Here is a 19192-nt window from a genome sequence, read left to right on the forward strand (position 1 = left end):
CCAGTGGACTCCTGACCGAACTCGGACTTCTCAGAATTGAGTGACTATCTCTTAAGAACATGTGTAATTTAAAAATACTTTTAAACCCAAACATCTATATTTTATTTGAATTAGAAAAGTGTAGCCCCCATAGTATAATATTTATTTTTGCCAATTCTAAAGGATTATAAACTCTTCACTAATCATTATCCGATTTTAGGAGATAACGTAAAGAAATTGAAATCAGCCATTTTGAAGGAAAACGTTTGGTGTGTTGTTCATGTTGTGATATTATTTATAGAGTTTATTTGTTTTTGTTTAGTGAAATGTTTGGGAAAAATCCGCTTTGTGTTGTTGGTAAGATTTTTCATCGAGTTATCCTTGCTATTTATTTATTTAATCATTATATTATGTACATGAGAAATTTATAAAATAGAGTACAAAATATATTTGTCTACATTAAAAACAGTATAAAGATGCTATATTTTTTGTATATATGTATGTTTTTGTTATGTATGTTTGTAACGCGTTAATTTTAGAACCGTTGCATTAGTCTGATTTTGATGAAATTTAAAAGTTATCAGATCCTACTGTCAATAAAATTTTTAAGTTCGTTCGAAATATTCACAATTTTGTAAAAAAAAAAAAAGTATTGTGTTCGCGTGTGCGTCTAAATTCGCGGCGAACAACTAGATTCAAATGAAATCTGTTACAGGCAGACTAGTACCAAGTTGTTTATATCTAGTAACAAATAATGTATGTCTATTTCTCACTGCATTGTCTCCAAAACAAGCAAGACAAACATTTTATTAAATCGATTTAATAAGAAACATATTTAGGACCGAATTTCATTTCATACGAGCTTAAACCCGCGGCTTCGTCCACATTTATTTCGTTCATCCGCACAAACTTATCATCAATATCTAGGGGTTCGATTTAACGTATATAACATTACATATATACTTAATATGTATATAAAATGCATAACATTGCACCCGTGTGAAGCGGAGGCGGTTCGCTAGTACTATACAGGGTTACTGGTATCTGACGCATACACTTCCAAAGGCGCATTAGGTACATCTTTTGTTCTACGACTTTTGTCTAAACGTAATAAATAAAAAAAAAACCTTTTTTTAATTTTCTATAAAACGTTAAGAGTATGTTTGATTCCGCTACATAACGCTCCTGTCTCGTGTTGCTTGGCTATTACATAGAGTTAACATGTGTAAAATCGCAAATTAGTTTAAAAAAAATCTACGAATCACGTAACGTCTTAGAATAAAAGTTGCTTGTTTTGATGTGCCCAAGTAGTCTTTAGAAGGTTTTGCGTTTGATACCAGTAACCCTGTATAATATATATATATATATCTAACATCTTTCAGTCCTATTATCCGTCACAAAACTGTCCATCACACAATGGACATGCACCAGCAATGAGCAATGCGGCGTGGAAGGCAGTCTATGCGTCAACGGCGCGTGCGCATGTCCCACGGGACAGCAGGTGGTGTCAGGAGGAACAGCGTGCGCTGACAGTAAGTGTGCGGTGACTTGGGTGTAGCTCGTGTTCTGTCTGTCAGTATGAAGCGGAAGATGACAGACTTTTTGTGTATGATTTTTTTATTATTTCACTGATTTTATCTTAATTAATTCTTGATTCAAATTCAAAATTCTTTATTCAATTTAGGACGATATACATCACTTATTGACGTCAAAAAAATTACTTAAACTAAGTCTACTGCCGGCTTCCAAAGCGCAAGTGAAGAAGAAGCGGCGCAACAACTTCACCGCAGCCTTTTCTCCAAGGACGTCAATGGACAATTTAATCCGTGCACACTAGCGCCCCCATCACATTTATTATGTCAGTTTATTTAGATTTTATTACAAAGTAATAAATGTGGTCGTTTGAATCAAAAGGGACCTTATGGCGCCCGGCACTTACGCCACTATTGCCGCGTTGTTTTGTATTCGAACAACGGCAATAAAGACCTAGTGCCAGCCGCTATAAGGTCCTTTTTGATTTGTCGACCACATTTTACGACATATTGACAACCTCGGTGGCGCAGTGGTAAAGTTCTTGCCACTGAACCGAGAGGTCCCGGGTTCGATCCCCGGTCGGGTCATGATGGAAAATGATCTTTTTCTGATTGGCCCGGGTCTTGGATGTTTATCTATATATGTATTTATTATAAAATATAGTATCGTTGAGTTAGTATCCCATAACACAAGTCTCGAACTTACTTTGGGGCTAGCTCAATCTGTGTGATTTGTCCTTATATATTTATTTATTTATTATTTATTTATATACATATTTAAATGTTAAAGAATTATGCAACTATACAATTTAGTAAAAATCCACCAGAAGGCTAGCATAGCACATCTCGGCCAGAAAATATAAGCATTGACATTCAACATGACAATGCTGTCAGCCTTCTGGGCATGGTACCTCAAGGTATACCAACTGCAGGGATTGGCATTTTCGTAAATAATACGTAAATAATTGTTATCCTTTTTTTTAAAATTTTGTTTTATGGAATTACTTTTAATTTTTGTTTCCGTTTAGTTGTTGTAGAAATAATGTGAAAAAAAATTGTGTACCTACATATTAAAAATAAAATTATGTAAAAAGACAACTGTGGCTACCAAAATCCTTTGTGTAAATTGTGTCTATTTGCAAAACTATAGTTTTCTCACACGGGTCAACCCACCCCAAAAAAAAGAATCACATTCTTTTGTTCCTATAGTTGCTCCATACCACGCCTCATCCTGCGTCGATGACTTCCAGTGCTCGAATTTGTTCAACTCCTTCGAGTGTCGACGGGGAAACCCAGAGGGCACAGGTTAGTATATTTTGTACAATACTGTGTGGTATAAAGTAACCTGATTATGTCACTCTCCAACTAACTCCACATGAAAAATTACCTCCATTTTGACGTGACAGACGGACATACATACTTATTTCTATATCAGCAAGTGATTATTATTACATACAAGTAGGTATACGTTTAATTCCCATAATATATGGTATACTGCACGCACGACCGTGGTTTTATTCACAAGCATCGAATGCAACAAGATTCCTCTGAGGAGGACAGTAAGAGGTTGTGTCAACATGTTCGTCTATTAGCTAGGTTCGGTCGTTCGGTTGGTCGCACTAGGGAAACATTTGGGTAACAGTATTTGGGTATCAGTGGATAAAAATCACTCTAAAATTGCAGAATAAATTTTAAGCATAATAAGTGGTAAGCTTTAATCTTTTTATTTTTAACTTCGGTCCAAGAATTTTAAAATACAAGCTTAGTTTAAATATAGATTTTTTGTAAAAAAAAAAAAACTATTATTAATTATTTATCAAAAACACATTTAATTAAAACAATGTGGCGCATAGAACCAAGTAATGATATTTCTGAGCGCTGCACACACGATTGTTAAAATTATTTATTTACTTTTGCCCACGGCTTCGCCCGCGTAAATTTCCCACGTGAACAGTTAGGTACGCTATGTCGTTGTGTGTCTCCGTACATCAAACTACATGTGTGCAACATTTCAAGAACATTGGTTGAGTAGACAGAGCGTGAAGAAGTAACAAACATACTTACTTTCGCATTTATAATATTAGTAAGGATTTTAATTAAATACCTAGTGTAGCTTGGTAGCTCTCGGCTCGGCTCTGCGGCTGATCCTACCGGAGCATAAAAACATGATATTTGTTTAAATACCTGTATTTTTTTTTTTAATTTCCAGCTTGCCATTGTTTAATTACGCAACAGTTTTTTTTTTTCATTCCAGCAGGCAAATGTTTCTGCCAACAAGGTCACCATTACCGCCACGGGCGGTGCTGGCGTACCATAGACTTCGGAGACGCCTGCTCAGTTGACGACGAATGCATGTCTCCAACCATGATGGATCCCAGCGCTCTGACGTGCGACGGTACATGTCAGTGCGCGGAAGGTTATTACTTGAGGCAGAGGGGCGAGTGCCGGAAGATCGCTCATGGTGAGTACAGACAAGATACGAATATGTCTCTCTCACACTCTTTTAAGGCATACATTCGAGCTGTTTCCGTATTTAAGCAGTCACACATTTACACGTGTAATACGTTACCAGTTACACGGTACACGTTACACATTTTATAGGTACTCGTATGTCCTAAATATATTTAAAAATGATAAAATGTTTAATCTAATTTGATTTTTTTTTTCAGCTGTTGGCGACGGTTGCGTCCTTAATCAAGACTGCCAGTTCGAAGGAGGATTGTGTGACCAAATCAATTTCCAATGTGTTAATCAAAATGGTGATGAATCCATCCATACTATTAAAAAGTCAATTTATTTCAAGTGTGTTAATTGCTGTCTGATATTATTCAAGCCGCTAAAAGGCTTCTGACATGACCTTTACGACTACTTACCGCCATCTAGCGGCAGGTAGTCGCATACACACTAGTGAACTAAACTGTCCACCAGTGTGCAGGTTTCCTCGCGACGTTTTCATAACAAAGTTAAGTTTAGCACACATAGTTGAGTCAGTTTTTCATACACGTGCATCCGTCGCAAACTATGCCAATATTTGTGTGTTCTTACATGTATTATAATGTTTGGCTTTATGATCGCGCTCCGCTTCGGGTGGCGTGAAAATTCCAATACATTAATCAACGACTATTACAGATATTCCAGCCAGCTCAAGAGCGAATCTTCCAACAGCGAACGTGACAAGCAATATTACACTTTACACCACAAACAATAGAGCTCACTCTACATCGTGTGACATGCTGACCCCATGCCCAGAACCTTTCATATGTTCCACCTTCGGGGCCTGTGTGTGTCCATCAGGATACTATCTTCAGGGAACAGCTTGCTTAGCAGGTTAGTTGGAGTCTGTGCTGTGACGTCCAGAAGCCCAGGGTTAGTCTAAAAATCAACCATTAAATTTTGAAGATTCGGATATGCTATAATCAGCTCTCTGTCGTCAACCCTCTTTGGAGATGCTATTGTGGTCTATTAGCTGTTAAGGCAAGTGTCCTTTAGTCACCTTGTACGACATCTATCACGCCATATACACAACGCCGCTGAAGCAAAAAGCAGACCGTAGTACCGTAGAAGATTCACGATACTACGGACAGATGGCGCTACGGTCGACTCACTACAGAAGCTAACAAGCCTAGACCGCGCAGACAGTGGGTTTACGTTTGGAAGCATATATACAACCTCCGACATGACACCGTCGGAGCCGAGCGGTTCCCCAGGCGCTATACCTAGTCTGGCGGGAAGATCTTCCCTTTGTGGCGGTCGAGTACAATCACTTCGCTCCCGCTACAGGTCCTATTCTAGGAACCACACGACACAAATGCACATCATTTGTATGAGTAAATTAGCTGTGGTGGTCCAAGTTGAAGTCGACAGTGAGCTTATTATATTATAGGCCTGCCTGCTGATTCGAGCCTGTGAGGTTGCGAAACCCCGGAGACAACATAAAAATTAAACCTTAAAATCCATACTTCCCCATATATCCATATTAATATTATAAATGCGAAAGTTTGTCTGTCTATTGTGTCTGTTCCGCTTTCACGGCTAAACCGCTGGACCGATTTTGATCTTATAGTTTTATAGCTCCAGTTAAAACATGGGGTAGATTGTTTGGGGCGAAAGTTCGCGTTTCGCTTTCGCTGAATAACTCAAGCGGGCGAAGCCGCGGGCGAAACCGCGGGCAAAAGCTAGTTTTAAATATCTGGCTGTGATTTTACGAGCTGCCGTACTGACGTCAATTCTCCCTGGGAATTGATGACTTCAAAACCTATTTCTCTTCAGAGCTGGGCTCGCCATCGACTGAGGCGCAATGTCAAGGTCTGATGGCGATCGTGGTCGACGGCGTCTGCGCGTGCCCAAACAACTTCTTCTTCGGTGAGGACATGAGGAACTGTGAGAAAGGTAACGTTATTTGTTTTTTAAATGCTAACTAGCGACTTGGTATGCTTCGGTAAAACCATAATAAATTTACACCTAAACTTTCCTCAAGAACCACAGTATCTAATGATGAAAACCGTACAAAAATCCGTCCGGTACTTTTTGAGTTTATCTCGTTCATTACGAACAGACGCGACACGGGACTTCTCTGTGCTGTAAGTATTTCCTCTAAGAAGGCAATGGAATTTGAGTGGAAAATGATTTTTGCGGCCTATATAATAACTATACTATTATTTTATTATGCAGTGGCTCGTACAAGAAACGACGCGTGTACTTCAGACATGTTCTGCCGAACATTCGGTGCGATGGCGCTGTGCGGGGAGCCCCAGCAGTGGGGACTGAGGAGCTGCGAGTGCGACCCAGAGCGAGCAGTGTGGGACGAGGACAGACAGATGTGCAGGCTATTTGCTGGTGAGTATCATTCCAATTGGCGCTGTGTGGGGAGCCCAGCGGTGGGTGAGGAGCTGCGAGTGTGACCCAGAGCGAGCAGTGTGGGACGAGAACAGTCAGATGTGCAGGCTTACGATTGGAGACATTAATTACAGCTAAAATTTATTTTTTTTCCTTTGTCCGGGCCACTATTTTAAACATGCAAATATTCCAGGCATCGGTGAGCAATGCGAAGTGAACAGCGACTGTTTAGCTGGTGAATTGGAAATAACATGCGTGGTCGCAGCTGATGATGTCGGCTACTGCGCCTGTCCCGAGGGGCTGACGGAGTTTGAAGGGCTGTGTCTCACTTCTGGACTGGGTAAGAAAAAAAATATCTGGACAAATCACACAGATTGTGTTGGCCCCAAAGTAAGTTCGAAACTTGTGTTATGGGATACTAACTAAACGATACCATATTCTACGTGATAAAGATGAACATCCAAGACCCAGGTCAATCTGAAATAGATAATTTTCCATGTTGAGCTGACCGAGGATCGAACCCGGGACCTCTAGTGTAGCAATCCGGAATGACGACAATTAGGCCACGGAGGTCGTCAAGAGAGAAAGCGCAAGAATAATTCTGACTACTGCTAGAATCTAAGATTTTAAGATTTGTAGTGGATACCAGCTTATAAATGCCTAGGTTTTAATTAAAGAATTATCAATAAATCTGTATCTTTTCCCAGGTTTGGGTGACCCATGCCAGGCCACAATAGAATGCACAGCAACTGAAAACACGATATGCCTCAACGGCAACTGCACCTGCGGGGACGGCTACCAGGCTCTTGATGATTTCTGTGCTCCTAGTAAGTGTTCCTATTTATCTGTGTCTCACTCTTAGGTCTCGGCAGCTTTTGGGAGGTAACTACCTAAATAATCCTAGGTAGTAAGTATTTCCTGGTCATACTACAGCTACTACAGTGCAACTGAAGCGATAACTGCTTCTGCGGGAACGAGTATCGCCTGGTACTCGTCCCGTCAAAAACCTTCTTGACAACTTCTGCGCTCCTAGTAAGCGTTTCTCTTCTGGTTATATGATAATCTTTATTTTAAGATCTAATTAACGTTTGCCAAGTCACCTGAGTGTATAGCAATATATAGACTATACTCTAGGAACAGGTACCAGATGCTCTTGATGATTTCTGCGCTCCTAGTACCATGTCCCATCTGACTTTTAGACAAAATGGCGTACTTTGCGTTGTTATGAGCAGGTTAATGTTAACATCAAAGTTGACTAATGAAACCCAAGTGCAAGCAAGCATATGCAAGACTAAGTAGCTAGATAATCTTTTTTTACCTACCAAAAAATGCTATATCTTTTGTCTGTACTTAGCCTTGGTTTATCCAAATCTTTCAATGATGGTACCTATTCTACATCATAATTTTGTTAGGAAGAAGTCAATTTTCTACGTTATTCATCTGAGCACACTATTCATTTCTATAATTCTTCAGCTTAGATTGTCACAATTGTTGTTTTCAGTAATCGGCGGCAGCTGCAATGTCGACAGCGACTGTGTGATCGAGCACACGCTGTGTCACAACGAGACCAGAACGTGTCAATGTGGCGACGGCTTCGTGGCTTATGACGATGTGTGTTGGCCCAGTGAGTACTACTTTAGATAGATAGATTAACTCTTTATTGATAGATAGATAAATTTGATTTGCCACAGACACCAAACATATAACAAACAAGTCTTTTAACTATAATAAAAACATAAAATTAAACACATTGGTGTGCTGCAGGAAGGCAAAAAGGCCAAAAAGAAAGAGAAGGCAAAAAGGAAGACTCAGCTAAACTTTCTGCATCTTAGTACAGAGACTTTCAGTTATTGCCAACATTGTAGGCGCGAGTGCTTATCTTAAAGTTAACAAGAAGATGTTATTGTGAGTTTGTAAAGTGAAAAGCAAATACATATTTGCAAAGACTTTTATCTCTTCTATGTTAATCTAATAACTTTTAAAATTAACATAGCCCTAAGTAACCAACACTAAACTCCAGAACAATCAAAAAGCAATCGTGCAGCAATTCCAAGGGAAAATTAACACTACAGGCAACGTTTTGGAATACCAATTGTTTGTTTTTGCAGCAGAAAATATTTCAAATGAGATTAATTTCACCATTGACAGAGGAATCATAAGTTATAACTAGGTATTCAAACGTAAATTAGCGCATGTCGACGGCTACGCACTATACGCGTTATGGCTTCATTCTGACAAATAGTTAGCAGAATACCAAAAGTTGTCTCCAATGCGTTTCAGATCTGCATCGATTTGGAATAAAATAGTAGAATTTAAATACATTATTACTATCAGACTAATAATAGAACGTCTGAGACTTGAAAGTTTTTTTCAGGTGGAATCTACTACATTTTAAATCAGATGTATTATTGTATATCAATACAATAATGGTGCCACCCAAAATTGGCATTTATTGAGGGACTGTAGATAATACTGCACTTTATTGTAGCACAGTGAAACTTTTTATTTAGTAAAGTATAAAACGGCTTCAGGCAGTCTCAATTCAATGTAAAAAAAGGCGGCAACCGTACGTAATGTCATTAGACATTGACGTATGTGACAATGACAGCTTAAAATATAACATAGCATTCGACGTCGGAGCTCCTCAACAGATTACTGCACGGACATGATTTGATAAATGAATGATAAAAGATGAAATAAGCCTATTATTATTACTTATTGTCGCCTATATACAAGTTTGTTAGACAAATAAAAAGTCCCCCGACTTTCAATATTCATTTTATTACCAACTTGTGAACGGTTGAGCCGATTTTGATCTGTTAGTAGTTAGTAAATACCTCATTAAATTTCCAGGTGTGTCCGGCATAAATGCAGAATGTAATGTGACAGAACAGTGTCGGCCGAGTCTAGGAGACAACTCTGTCTGTCTGTTCGGCAGCTGTGTCTGCGAGAACGACTACCATTACAGGGACGGGCGATGCTGGGCTAGAATTGGTGAGGAATCTAACAGAAATGTGTTCAAAAATTCAAAACATTCAGAAATTAGACCTTCATAGGCACTTTTACACGTCAATTTCTATATTAAATAGCGATTTCTCACAAGTTACAAACTACTGGCATTTCGGAACGACCACTGCTGAGAAGAAATGCCGAAAGAAACTCATTTGAACAGTGTTGGTCCCTATCATGCCAGAAGGGCTTGCCATATACCGTGTGTCATATCGTGAATCGAGTGATCATTGATCATTGATAATTAACACTGGTGTTACTGATTATATTCAAGTCGCCTAAATACGTCTGAAGTCGTTTTACAAGCTTTTATTTTACTTATATGTTCGTTCGGGTGGGATCATGTAACTCAATTTTGAAGCAGATATCTTCAACAGATTGAGCTGGAATTTTGTACACACGTTTAGTTTGAATGACAATGAATTATTAGACCGTCCCCCGAAAAGGTAACACCTGAAAGGTATAAAAATATCATGACCGTGTGCAGGTCATGATATTTTTGTCACACATTGAACGGAATAGGATCTCTCTGACAACAATACAAGCTTGTGTCAGAAATAACATTGTTGTGAAAAGCTCACAGATATAATATTAACATATTCTTGATAGTCGTATTCCTCATAGCTGAGGCATTACGTGGAATTAAACACACACAACAACTTTATTGGCATTAGTAATGGAGTGGTTTGCCATTGCCTTCTCCATTTCACGTCCAAGTTAATAATCAACCAGTGTGCAAGTTTCTTCACGATGTTTACCTTCACCGGAAGCAAGTGGTGGTCGATGAAAACTACTATACATGAGTCAGATTGGTATGACAAACTCATGTGGCACGAGTAGGATTCGAACCTGGGACCTTTCGATCCACAGGCGGGCGTCTTGACCTTAACACCACCACCGCTTCGAAAAATAAAAATATTACATTCAATGTAATGTTTTCTGTGAAAAGACGTTGTCAGCTTCATGACCAGCAGGATTTAGATGGCGAAATAAAAACTCAGGAATTACTTTTGTTGTACTATATTGCGATACAAACTGAGAGGAAGAGAAGGAATTACAGGCGCAATGGCTTATATATAAACTCAAGAACAGCTGGCGCCATCTAGGAATAAAATAATTAACCAATTGTAATAAATCCGTTGGTTTATCTTAAAAGTATTAATATATTTATTATCTCCTTGTAGTCTGTGCAAGCTAAAGTCACTAGATGGCGCTACTGTGTTAACAGACGTATTTCTGATGAATCCAGGTCTCTTCGAGGTTTGCGGCAGCACCAGCGAGTGCTTCCTGGCCGCTGGCTCCGAGCTCACTGAGTGCCGCAACGGCCTGTGCCAGTGTCACTTCGACTTCAGCTACTCTGAACAGTCACATACTTGTTGTGAGTATTTTAACATCATATAAATATCAGGCGTTGTGTCGTATCGAGACGTTAAAAGCAAAGCCGAGTATAGAGAGGCGAGGCGTATACTCCACCGACAAGAGCATAGCTCTTAAAGAAGAAGATGAAGAAGTAGATGAATATGTGGTATCAGAGGAGTTGAATAAAATAAACTTTACGTTAATATTTCACGTCTTATTTTTATTTTTCTTGTTACAATTAAGCCTTAGGGGAGGTGAGCCCAAAGCGGGTATACCAGCTAAAGCGGGTAGGCCTCGTTATTCATGCATACAAGCATATAGTGTAAATGTGTGCGTGCCGCGGCGACGCCCGAACGCGTACCAACACGAATCAGTTTGACGGAAACGTCAGCGACGCGCGGCGGCGTTTTGAGCGGCGGGTGTTTTTATTGGCCTGTTTTGTTAAAAAATATCAAGGTATGTGACTACGAATTTCTTCATTCTATTGAGACTTATGTTATTATTGTTACTTGTGTGTTAATCTGCATTAAAACAGCTTTGAATCCTCGTTGTGTGTGCAACATTTCTGATAAAGATTTTGAGGTTATTTTACAAATCGTGAAAAATAAACTTTTGGGCAAAGCAGGTATGGGTAAAGCAGGTAACCGCTTTGCCCTGACCCGCTTTACCCAAGACATTTTTGGCGCACACCGACTGTTCTCGCGTTAAGATCCTACAATATATTGGCTCTCATAATTCATATTTAGTCATGGTAGGTATTTGTAAAGTACTGAAATCTATCATTCATTGATAATACATTTGCAGATGGTTCAAAAATACAAAAGGAAGACCAAACAAGCTTCTTGGGACGTGGAGACAATGAAGTTGGCAATGGAAGAGGCAAAGAAGGGCTCAGTAAATGGTGCTGCAAAAAAATATGGTATAAATTTATCAACATTACAAAGGCATATAAAAAAAGGCTCCGCAGACAAAAAACTCGGTAGGTTTTCTACAGTTTTTAATGACCAACAAGAATCTGAATTAATAGAATATTTGTTTCATATGGATAACCTTTTTTATGGTCTGACAAAATCTGAATTTTTATCTCTAGTATATCAATACGCAGAGAGCAATAGAATTCCGCACCCTTTTAAAAAGAAAACTGCTGGAGAAGATTGGTATAGAGCCTTTGCAACAAGACATCCCGAATTAACTTTGAGAAAGCCAGAGCCAACGTCAGTAGCCCGTGCCCGAGGTTTTAATAGACCGCAAGTTGAGAGGTTTTTTGATCTTTTACAAGATCAAGTAGATCGCAATGAAATCAACGCGACTAGAATTTACAATGTTGACGAAACGGGTGTGCGCACCACCAGCAATAAACCACCAAAAATTCTCACCAGAACTGGAAAAAAACAAGTAGGAATAATATCAAGTACTGAAAGAGGAAAATTGACAACAATTGTGTGTTGCTGCAATGCAGCTGGATCTTTTATTCCTCCATTTATGATATTTTCTCGAAAACGTATGAACCCCCGACTGCTTGATGGATCACCACCAGGCACAGTAGCTACTTGTTCTGATAGTGGATGGATTTCCGGTCCAATTTTTTTAGACTGGCTACGCCATTTTGTAGAGGTGACGAGACCCACTAAGGAAAATAAAGTAATACTTGTGATGGATAACCACATTTCTCATAAATATCTGCCAGCATTAGAATATGCCTCAAAAAATAATGTGATATTTATTTCATTACCTCCACACACCAGTCACCGAACTCAACCACTAGATGTAAGCGTATATGGCCCTTTAAAAACCTATTTTGAACAGACGGTTTCGGTTTACCAACGATCTCATGTGGGACGAACCATTTCACCATTTGAAATTGGTCAGCTGTTTGGCGACGCTTACCTGAAAGCAGCTTCTGCTCAAAATGCTGTAAATGGATTTAAGGCAACTGGTATATGGCCAGTAAACCGACATATATTTAGCGATGATGATTATCTTCCTTCATCCTTGACAGACAGGCCGCTGGCATTAAATGCATGTGACGTTTTGATTTCTAATACGATAGCCACTGAACATCTTCCAAACACCTCTGTCAATGATCCTCCTGAAGATAATGAAATCGATACCATAATCGCTACTGAACCTGCCAATGTTCAAGAAAACTTTGACCCTGATATTCCCATAGACATTCCAGGTGACAATACTATCGACCATCCACAAATGCAAAATTATAGTCCTGGTCGCCTTTCTGTAGACTCCGATCGCACAATTTCCCCGTCAGTATTAGATAGAATGCTTGAAGACATTGACAGCAACACCCCTAGACCTGAGGAAGTTCTGCTTGTTAAAACAGTGATTCCTGAATGTGTTACACCTACCAAGGTAACCCCAATGGACATTCGCCCTATACCTAAACTAACTGCACCAAAGACATCACGTAAACGAAGAGCACAAAAGTCAGAAATTTTAACCAGCACTCCCATTAAAGAGCAACAGAGAGAAATTGAGTCTAAGAAACAGAAAGTATCACTTAAGAAACTTAAAGAAAAAGTAAAGTCTGTGTCTAAAAAAAATCCACCTGTGGCCAAAAAAGGTAAAAAACAAAAAGCCTCGACCTCGAACACAAAAAAAATTACTGGAAGCGGAAAGACAAGGAAGCACGCAGAAGAAAAAAGTGTCTGCTTCATATGCCACGAGATGTACGAAGATCCACCAATAGAAGACTGGATAAGGTGCGATGATTGTCATGGTTGGGCTCATGAAGAGTGTACAAGCTATTTAGGCAAAGGGGCCTACTATTGTGATCTATGTCAAGAATAGTAACACAAAAAAAATCACGTAAAGTTTCTGAACATTTTATTTTGTGCAACCTTTTATTATTTTAATTTTTCGATATTTTTACTTTTGATTAGATACTAAACTAATCACAAAACCTTTTTTTATATAAATAAATGTAGCAGTAACTAATTAAGACTGACGAATTTGATTAAAAAGACTGATTTTTTTTGAAGCAATGATTGTTGATTAGATATAAGATAAAAAAAAATCTAAATACTGGCTGTTAATTAATTTAATTTCAATTTAAATTTGATTGTGTACAACTTTTTGAAAAGTTTTAGGATATTTTTATTATTTTGTTATCATTATTTAGTTTTTAAGAAAAAAATCTCATTGTTACTCGCCTTGCCCAGTCTTGACCCGTTTTGCCCTAAGGGCCATACCCGCTTTAGGCACCCCCTACGGGTAAAGCAGGTAATATGAACAACTGAATAATTTTTAAGTTTTTGAAGAAATTTATGAAGAAAGAAGTGTTTTTTAGTTTTTGTTACAAAGTTTAATACATATTTGTACGAAATAATTAAAAAAAACCACTTTGCAACTGCAATAACCTCTTTATTTTTTGACACAAACCTTGAGGTACCCGCTTTGGGCCCATCTCCCCTAGCATTACGTCATCTTTAAAATCTCTCTCTGTCCTTCACACGCGTATGCATTCGTCCCTTTCCTATACCAATCTTCTTCCATCTCTTTCATACACACTATCTCGCATATACACTATCTCATTCGTACAGTTTTGCAATTCCACATATTACTCTCTCTGCGTGATCCCGGTTGTGTTCGGGGTTGTTAAGCCGAGAAGCCCGGGGTCAGCGTAAAAAGCCTTAAAAATTTTGGCTGTGATTTTACAACCGGCTACCTGCCTGACGTCAACCCCCCTTGGGAATGCTATTGTCGTCTACTCGCCTAGGCTGTGTGTCCCTTACTCGCCTCGTACGACATCCTCGGTAGGATATGGAGTGGTCCTATTCTAAGACGGACGTTTAATAAAACACACACAACAACTTTCTTGGCACTATTAATGGAGTGGTTTGCCATTGCCTTCTCCATTTCATATACAAATTATTAATCGACCAGTGTGCAGGTTTCCTCAAGAGGTTTTCCTTCACCGGAAGCAAGTGGTGGTCTATGAACTATACATGAATCAGATTGGTATACAAACTCATATGTGGCACGAGTAGGATTCGAACCTGAACCCTTTCTATCTACAAGCGGGCGTCTTATCATTACACTACCACCGCTTCAATACAACAACAAAACATTATCATGAAAAGCGAGGGGTTAAGGTATGATCCTTGGGGAACTCCATGACTGAAGTCTACGAAATTGCTTCCACCAGTGACATTAAGATATTAATTACCGATTTCCATTCCTGGTCCCAATGATCACAACTTTCTCATCGCCACTGAAGTCCAGACTGGTGTGGTTCAACTGTATTGTCAACTAGCGACTCGTCCAGGCTTCGCTCGGGTAAAAACATAATAAAATATACCCCTGAATCTTCCTCAGGAATTACTCCCGCAAAAACCGCATGAAAATCTGTGTATTAGTTTTAGAGTTTATTGCGAACACACTGACGCAGTAGAGGACTTTGTTTTATATATAATATATTATATATAAAGGATATAAGGATATTGAAAGATAAAAAATATTTTTCTTTTTCAGTATCATCGGCGACGAGCATCACCGCAGGAATAACTAGTATTATAACAGTGATATATTTATTCTTAAGATAATTATGACAGATTCAAATTAAATTAACAACACAGCCTGTTTCATTGTTTAATTGCTTTGCCATTTATTGTTATGGAAAACGGGCAAATCCGTTACAATGCGCTAGTTTTTAATGACCTTCAATCCATATAATCCATACTAATATTATAAAGAGGTAAGCGTTCTAAGTTTGTATGTTTAAGGCGAACATGAAGACAAACAGAGAAGTATTCAAATAAAATAAAAAATACTATCTGCTTTTGCATCTGAAAGATTTGTTTAGAGATCTCTTAACTTACAATGTTATTCATAAAATTAATTTATTTTTAGAACACTTGCTTTTTTTTTCTGTTTTTTTTTTTGGGGTTATGGCTCCATCGTTCGCCAAAACGATGATTTTGCAAACGTCAAGATTAAAATTGAAAGATCTACATTATGGATTAAAGCGTTTAAGTTTTGACAGGTTTAACATTTGATTTAGAAACTACTAGGCCATTAATACAAAGAAAAATAAAATTAAAAATAAATTATGTTTGCACAATTCAAAAGCAAGCGTTCTAACCACGTAACACAACACGTTTAGTATTCAACAGTTAAAATTAAAATATGTACGGAATTAAATTATTAATTTGCATATATTGTCATCAAAAAGCGATTAGTTTAAAAATTTAAGTAACGTGTACGTATTTTAACTAAAGTTTCGAGAAAATTATAACGGCAATTACCTATGTAGATATAGGAAATCAAGTTGAAAAATCTAATTTACGTCACGACATAGTTTTGTGTACATTTTTGGCGACAATTAATGTAGTTTCACATTATGATCTCCATATGGATGTTAGCGACCTAATATTTGATTTAGCTTTAGAACCTGGAGTAATATCGTCTATGAATTTGTTTTTTTTTTAATCTTGGAAAAGGAATTGAATTTTGAGATAAACAGGCGCGTATATTCGAGAATGTTAGAATGCTCGCCTATCTAGCATCTAATTTCGTCGCAATCGAAGTGAAAAGCAGAGTATACCTATAACTCGACAGTAAAGCAACATTTATTATTTTGGTGTATAATCTACTATTGAAACATCACACAACTCAGTGGTAAGTAGAAATCCAATATTATAAATGTGAAAATCAGTCTGTCTGTTCCGCTTTCACGGCTAAACCCTTGGACAGATTTTGATGAAATTTGGTATGCATGTAGTTATAAGGTACTTTTTTTTCAAAAATCAACCCCTAAATGTCTATAATATTTATGACAATCATGCCTGTTCCGCTTTCGGAGAGAAATTCACGCGGGTGAAGGCGCGGCCAAGGGCTAGTAGGTAACTAACGTATTATAATAGGAAAAAGATAAGCGCAATAATTTACATCGTATCATCAAAGGCCTTACATATTCAAAGTAAATAATTATATTCCACTGTACTATGTCAAAAACTCCGTGTGTTTTGTTATTTGACCACTGGCCAAGGGACACAGCAATAGTGCTGTCAAAAATTCTATCAACATACCCTGTTATTCATAAAAAAGTTAAAACATTCTCTAAAAGTTAACATATGTTTTGTCACTATCGCACTTTGCAAGAGACAAAATATATTTTAGCTTATAGTAGTTTTAGTGTTATTCATAAATAATGAATTATATCTACTAAATTTCTATATAATGTTAGAAAGATGACATCGTGAATATCAATGTTTGTTCTACGAATTTCAATATTTAACTGAATGCATTAGATAAACAGGTTGAATGTGAGTTAAACTCAAGTAAACACGGTACAATTTATAGATTTTTTTTTATAGATTAGTAATCTACAACCGATAGACCGTCTATAGCTTAGAACGAGGTATTAATAATATTTTTTTTATTACGAACAGCAGTATACTATCGATAGTACCAATAATTTAGTTTTTTTCCTCCGAGGAATAATTAATTAAAAATTAATGCTATTAAAAACTATTTAATTTAATAATGTTTATAGTTTATTGTTCGACGCTATCAAAAGTATTGCCTCTTTTTGATATCAGTTGTATCGATAAAGCAATCGACTACTGGCAACTCTATGCAACACCTATAAATCCTACGTAGGAACCGCGACCTTTGCACTAACACGAACAGGTTTAAATTAAAAAAAATAAAGCAGCACAGCAACAGAATAAGGTGAACTTTATGTCTAACGTCATAAAGTCTATATTAAATTAATGATTAGTCGGCTTTTTATTTTTTAATCGCCCTTGTTTCTTGGCATGTGCGTGCTTGCCCTTCTTAGTTTTAATTCGGAATTTGAATTGGAATTTTGGGTGTAATGCCAACCTCATTGAAATGGGGGCTGAGGTGAAAGTATAGGATTTTTGCATAGAAATCTAGATAAAGTATGTATATTCGACTGTGTCTTTTTTCTCACTAATTAGGTACTGATTTAGTTGACCAGAATGTTCTAAATTCGAATCAAAGAGTATTTGTCTATACAAAATTACAAGCCAGACGTCCAATACATTGAAAATCTAAAATACAAATATTTTAAAATTTTAAAATTGAATTTTCTTAATGATTGAAGCTACTTATTATCATAATGTAAACTTCTATTTTACGTATTATACTTACACTTCTGTAACTAGGTTTTAAACGTGACCTAGATGTTAAAACGTAAAAGGTCAGAAAATTAAAGGAAAATTACACCGTAAAACAACATGTCCGACACTCTATGTTGTCTATGCATGCATACGAGCTGTCATGTCAGTTGTCGGTTACCGCGCTTTTCTTACCGCCTTTTATGTTATTAAAGGTTAAGAAATTGCTTTTTGTAGATTGCTTTGTGTTTAACATTCATTTATTTTAAGTATAAATGGATGTTCTTATAATGAATATTGAGGTTCTTTGGTCAAGGTGAATCCTATTTTAGTATCTCAAAAGGAAAAATCGAACCTTTTTTTTGAACATACATGTGTTCTTTGACGTTGAAGAGATCCCGAATAAAGTAAAATAAAATGTATAGTCACAAATCACACAGTTCAGTTGGCCACAAAGTAAGTTCGAGAATTGCATTGGGATTCTCAATTCAACGATATTATATTTATTTTTATAACTATAATAGGCCAATTCAAAAAAATATTATTAATCTATCCAACTTCTCCTGACCGAGATCGAACCTGGGACCCCCAGTTAGTTTAGCAGTCCGGAATGATGACCATCAGGCCACGGAGGTAGCCTAATAAATAAATTGGGATAGGGACAAGAAGTGCTTTCTTCGTGCAATAAAGAACAACATACAAACAAACAAAAGGAAGTAAATGAGCACATTTGTACGCATAGACACAATACAGGATCAATATAAACGTTCGTATCCTATTCGTGCCATACGACTTTATATCATTCTGACTTATATACTCGTAAAGTAGTTTTCATAGACCACCGGCTACGCCGCCACTTGCTTCCGGTGAAGGAAAACGTCGCGAGGAAACCTGCACACTGGTGGACAGTTTAGTTCCCTAGTGTATATGCCACTACCAGCCACTAGATGGCGGTACGTTGTCGTAATAGTCGTGTCAGATGCTTTAAGATGACTTGAATAAATTTGTATTGTTTTGATTTTTGTTTTATATACCCACGCTCACCACTACGGTCTCCAAGATCCCAGTAAGCACGTGTTAATTTAGCTGTAGTGAAAATTATATAGGTAGGTAATACTTCCAGTAACTGTGGCCATTAGAAGCATGCAATGTGATCGCGTCCGCTCGATAGATTTGTTGAGGGCTTGTTGATAAACTTAAATATTATTTAATACAATATTTTTATTTTATACTGGGGGTTTACTGTCATCTCTTAATGCGATTTAGTTCAGGATCTAAACTGCGATATGCATCGCAAATTCGTACAACCAAGTTGATTTTTAAAACTAATGAGATTAGTTCCAAGTTCCTAAATTGGACAGCGCTGCATTTTAATCA

At 37.6% G+C, this 19192-nt stretch overlaps 2 protein-coding genes across 2 annotated transcripts; both read left to right on the forward strand.

Moving 5' to 3' along the window:
- The first annotated feature begins 209 nt into the window (after nt 1-209).
- LOC128681965 (prion-like-(Q/N-rich) domain-bearing protein 25) lies at nt 210-15311 on the forward strand. Its single transcript, XM_053766349.1, has 14 exons — nt 210-336; nt 1362-1511; nt 2721-2816; nt 3766-3972; nt 4181-4270; nt 4641-4838; nt 5781-5900; nt 6183-6347; nt 6541-6687; nt 7055-7174; nt 7849-7971; nt 9201-9341; nt 10606-10734; nt 15204-15311. Exons 1-14 carry the CDS (start codon nt 306-308, stop codon nt 15272-15274), a joined length of 1788 nt encoding a protein of 595 aa, XP_053622324.1. The 5' UTR covers nt 210-305; the 3' UTR covers nt 15275-15311.
- Nucleotides 11040-14145, forward strand: LOC128681964 (uncharacterized). Its single transcript, XM_053766348.2, has 2 exons — nt 11040-11171; nt 11520-14145. Exon 2 carries the CDS (start codon nt 11520-11522, stop codon nt 13518-13520), a length of 2001 nt encoding a protein of 666 aa, XP_053622323.1. The 5' UTR covers nt 11040-11171; the 3' UTR covers nt 13521-14145.
- Nucleotides 15312-19192: the final 3881 nt, after the last annotated feature.

The sequence above is a fragment of the Plodia interpunctella genome, chromosome 29 (genome assembly GCF_027563975.2).
Source record: "Plodia interpunctella isolate USDA-ARS_2022_Savannah chromosome 29, ilPloInte3.2, whole genome shotgun sequence".
Classification (NCBI taxonomy): domain Eukaryota; kingdom Metazoa; phylum Arthropoda; class Insecta; order Lepidoptera; family Pyralidae; genus Plodia; species Plodia interpunctella.